At 46.5% G+C, this 4,926-nt stretch overlaps 1 protein-coding gene across 1 annotated transcript in view; it reads right to left on the bottom strand.

Moving 5' to 3' along the window:
• Positions 1-4,920, bottom strand: part of BMP7 (bone morphogenetic protein 7) — a 43,557-nt gene extending 38,637 nt beyond the window's left edge. The window contains exon 1 of the mRNA XM_085314105.1: positions 4,556-4,920. Within this exon, the coding sequence (XP_085170231.1) occupies positions 4,556-4,826 (271 nt within the window). The 5' untranslated portion in view covers positions 4,827-4,920. The remainder of the gene's footprint in view (positions 1-4,555) is intronic.
• Between the last annotated feature and the right edge of the window lie 6 nt (positions 4,921-4,926).

A 4,926-nucleotide genomic window follows, 5' to 3' on the forward strand; every position in this document is an offset into this window, starting at 1 on the left:
GGCCTGCTCCGCCGCGAAGCGTGCCGGCAGCGGGGGCACTTTCCACGCCGTCCTCCCTTGCGTGCCGGACCCGTCCGGGCTGACGGCTCCGCTCTCTGCCGCCGCCCCGCCACGCTAAATGCTCGCTACGCCGGGTTGCCATTTTGCACCTGGCACCTGGAAAATGAATGATTTCCTCGCTAGAACCAGTCTGTACACTCAGAGAAAACCAGCTAGTTTCTTGCTACACAGCCAGGGTATTTCATAAACTTACTCTGCTTCARGCTTTCTACCTTAGCGAATCCTATACCACCAAGCACTGTACATATCCATCCTATCCAACACGATTACAGGATGTACCTGTTCGGGCTTGAGAGCTTCTAACAGCGCTAGGTGGAGGGGGGGGAAAGCTGAGGGCTTGGCCTAAGGTATGGACAAACCCCTGTGATCACGAGCAGGCACTCGGGGCTAGCATTTAATCTGCTTTGTTTCAAGTGGGAAATATGTGAAGATCAAATAAGTTCAAACCCAGGTCAAATATCCTTGAAAATCTTTGATTTATATAAGCAGGAAAATGAAGTTTAAAAGAAGTGATTATGAAAGGGTTACTAAAAACACAGCTGTACGCACACTCTTATATCTGAGGCTCTCCAAAGAAAAACTGTGTGACATCTATATTAACCTTTGGCTGTACACCAATGACGGCCTGTAGTGAGCTGGAATGCAAGGCAGCCCCTTCCAAATTTTAACACAAGCCAGGTTACAGCTGCAAATGCCTGCAGCCCGGGCTCACTTTATAAAGTATTCCCCGAAGAAAATTTTTTAACTGTTATAGAATCTTTTTCTAATACCCTACAGTGTTAAAGCCTGTTATTAAAGGGCAAAGAGATGGCTCGTCATGCCAAACACTTGTCAACAAAACGGATAGCCAGATGGTATGAAATAAAAGGAAACTCGGGGGCTCTTTGGCTTCTTGATTTACATTAACAAAAGCCACTTTCATGTGCTCCTTCCAAGAATGACTAATTTCCCCCCCCCACCCCCATTTTTTGCCAGGATTAAACAATGTTGTTCATTTTATAATCAACCATGAGACAAATTAACAAATTGCATCTCACTTGCGCCGGCTCTTTTAAAAAGGATTCTAAGCAAGCCTGTTTATTGAGTCAAGATTACCCACGTAAGGACACTCAATTATTTTTAGAAGAGTAGCTCTAAGTAATCTAGAGGATATTTACTCATCAGTTACTGTTTATAATCTTGAAATTTAAGTGGTGCAGAAAATGCTTTGTATTTTTTCAGAAGTTCTTAAAATGAATCAGTTTGTAAACTTTATTTGCACATGGTCTGAAATGAAATTCCAACTAATTAAATTGTAGTAATAAATTTTGTAAGATTAGTCAGTAATTAACCGGCCAACTTAGCCAGGCCACTCTGGCCAAATTCTCTTTTAATATACATGTAACTTCATTCTTGACACAAATCCATTCCCCATCCCTCTTAGCACAGGTGTAAGTTAAGACAAAATGTAGCCTGTGAGTTAAGTGGTTATAAATCTAAACCTAATTAATTGTCAAGATTTTACAGTAACATTACATGCTAAGTTCAAAGCTCCCTGAAGCATAACCCTGAAATGGAGCACCTGTATTCTGGTTCCTCCCTAGCAATAGCCAGTATAAATTCCTTAGATTAAATATGCAGGCTATCTCCATAGAAATCCATGTGGTTTGTTTTTATTTTTTTATTTATTTTCACCATGTAGCCTCTTGCTTCAATGTAAATCTTTAATTTTTCTAGTTTTCCCTAAAGTTGCATGACTAGATAGATGAAGAACTAGGAAAAAAAACCAAAAGAAAGTGCATTCATAGACTAGCATTTGGAAGCCTGGATTAACACAACTTGTTTATTGAAATTTGAAGGTATTATTTCTTTAGTCACTTTTACTTCCTCCATACTAAGATGAAACGTTATTACACTATGACACTTCCTCATTGCGGTGGCTCTAGTATAGTAATAAAAGCCTACCTGCAAAACGCAATGTTCGCAGCGTCTCTCTTACAAAACCAGGACACAGTTTACTACAGTCTGCCTTTAGCAATTCAGCTCTGCTTTAAAAGGGATCATTGTAGATCTCAAAAAAAAAAATCAGTTTTACAATGGATCTTCTAATTTTCCCAGAAAACTGTACATATCAAAGCAGGTGTTGTATCTGACTATATACGTGAGTGAGTGGCTGGTCTAATTCATTAAAACGTCCATAAACAAGCCTGTCTTTGTCCTATAAAGATGAAAGACCGATGACTCTAATGGGATGAAAGGTGTGCACAGTGATGAAGAAAGCTATTACAGATCTAGGTCCTTTTTAAACTCGTCCTGGCATGCACTGTTGACAAGGGAACAAAACAGCACAGATAAACCTCTGAAATGTGCCTTGCTGCTAATAATTCCACCTGTCTTTTTAAAAACCATTGGATTTTTTTCTGCCCTCTTCCTACTCAATGACCATACTGGCAGCAATTAAATAAAATTATATACTTTATGTATAGTTAATATGTAAGGTGCTTTATGAGAAGTTTTCACTGATAAGTAGATATATTCACAATGTAATCTTTTTTTCCAGTTTACTGATTAATTCCACTCTCGATTACAAAACATTTGTAGTCAAAATCATTTGGGRCCTGAACACTAATTCCTCGTGCTCCTTTCCCGTGGGCTGCGAAGATGGCCTTTCCTTGCGTAAGAAGCAGGGGGCCGGAGTGCTGGAGTGTACTGATGAAAAGGTATGCAGTAAATAGCCAGAAACAGCAAGGGTACCGCGGCTTTCCCTAAAGATAAACTTCATTATTTGATTATTTTTCATAAAGGTTCCACTTTACCACAATGAAAACTTAAGTGTGAGTTTTGCTATTATTAGTTATTTCCACATGCGTTGTCTCGTGTGAGTGACTCTCCCCGCACCTTGGCTGCGCCCTGTGCAGCACCCGAGTGCCACAGGGAACAATGTTAGCACGATCACTCGTATCTCCAAGGGCAAATATTTGACTATCAGTGGTACTTTTGGCTGCTCAAATATTTGATTTTAAATGTATCCTTRCTGATCGGCTTTAAGTATCTAGCAGTGATTAGACAAACACTATAATTCTAAAYGGAAAGTATTAGCAGAGCCCCAAGGCCAAATGTAATTCATAGATGCCTGCTGTGAAGCTTACAGTGTTTAATAAGAAGGTGCAGCTCATGCAAACTAGAGGTCCCAGGTCTCAGCATCATGCAAGAATTGTGCTGGGACAGCCCCCATACGTAGTAATTACTAATGTGTGTCACAGAGCCTATACAGCTACGGATCTTTTCCAGTTAGTTAAGTGCTGGGAACAGAGAGGCGGTGATTTAATCTTTGTCACCACTAAAGTTGCAGATAATCGAGGTGTGCAGAACAGTGGCATCCCTAAAGGTGTTAACGGATTTACTGACACTGAGGGTCTCTGCAGTCGCTAGCGTGTTAAGTGCCAGAGGAGMGTTCCTCTGCGTGTCCCTTTGGGCAAAAGTTTGAGTCGATCTTGTTTTGGAAGCACTGTTCAAATTTTGCCTTGAACTTGCAGGCACACAATCTGTACGTTTGGTGGTTTCAGAGCTGCACATGACAAAGTCTAAAAATGGACAGAGTGAACCAGGGTCTGTAATTACATATTTAAAATAGCATGCTCATTCTAACAACGTTTTACTCAAATCCAGCCAAGTTAGCCCAAACGGGCGTGCAACCTACAGCGAGCAAACGGAAATCAGATTGGGCCACGGCATCTCATTAGAGAGGCCCRGCAAGCAGCATACAAAGTTCACCAACTTTTGTATCATTTGCTTAAAGCCAGCCACATGTGCTTGTGAAAAGAGGCGAGTTAGCTGCCTGAACCGGGGTCACAGGCAAGAGCGGCAGGAGTAACGAAGGATTTACTCGGGAATCCCTCTCGAGCCGTTAAGAAAACACACGCCAGCCGCTTGGCCCGTGCAACCTAGCGAGCGCCGCGCTCGCCGCACCGCGGGAACTATCCACCTCGGCAGCCCTGGTGGTGTTGGCATCACTCGTGTGGGTGCGAGCCCGGCACTGCCAGCTGTGCCCCGGCCCGCAGTGCTGCCTGGTCCCCTGTCCTCCTTGGTGGCTCAGGAGGTGGCACAGTCCYGCTAGTTTTCCTGATCAACCCATAAATCTGATTGCTGAGGAGCAGCAAGTAACTACCAAAGGGGGAAGGTGACAAAGAGCTGAGCGTGCCGGCACGCGGGGGGGAGCATGGCACCCGCTCACGGCTGTCTGAGTGCCGTGGCAGAAGGACAGACCCTCTCCACCTTGCTGCCATTTAACTGTTGTCTAGCAAAGACACCKCCTTTCCAAGGGCCAAAATGTGCCCCTCGTCACCCTCAGAGCTGGCGRCCACCTGCCTGACGCCGCCGTCCCCCTTGGAGATGGCTCCCCCAGGGACACTCGTGCCACCAGCCTCCCACCCTCTCGCGGGCGACGGGGTCCCGCCGCAGCCGCCCCAGCCCGGCCGCGGGCCCGGCCCGGCTCCCGCTGCCCGTCGGCACTCACCCAGGTTGACGAAGCTCATGACCATGTCAGCCTCGGTGAGGAAGTTGCTGTCCTGCAGGCTGGCCAGCGGCGGCCCCTGCGTGCTGAAGATGGGCTTGTAGGGGTAGGAGAAGCCCTCTCCGTCCTCGGCGGCGGCCCCCGCCGCCCCCTCCTCCACCGACATGGCATTGTAGAGGTCCAGCATGAACATGGGGGCCGAGTTGTGCTTGCCGTGGAGGTGGGGCCGCGGGCGGTGCGGCAGGCCGAGGATGGAGAGGATCTCCCGCTGCATCTCGCGGCGCTCGGGGCCGCGCAGCCGCCGGTGGATGAAGCTGGAGTGCACCTCGTTGTCCAAGGTGAAGTCGGCGAGGACGCAGCGCAGCCAGAGGGCG

This window comes from Rhea americana, unplaced genomic scaffold (genome assembly GCF_003343005.1).
Source record: "Rhea americana isolate MKP2758 unplaced genomic scaffold, rheAme1 scaffold_4, whole genome shotgun sequence".
In the NCBI taxonomy this organism is placed as follows: Eukaryota; Metazoa; Chordata; class Aves; order Rheiformes; family Rheidae; genus Rhea; species Rhea americana.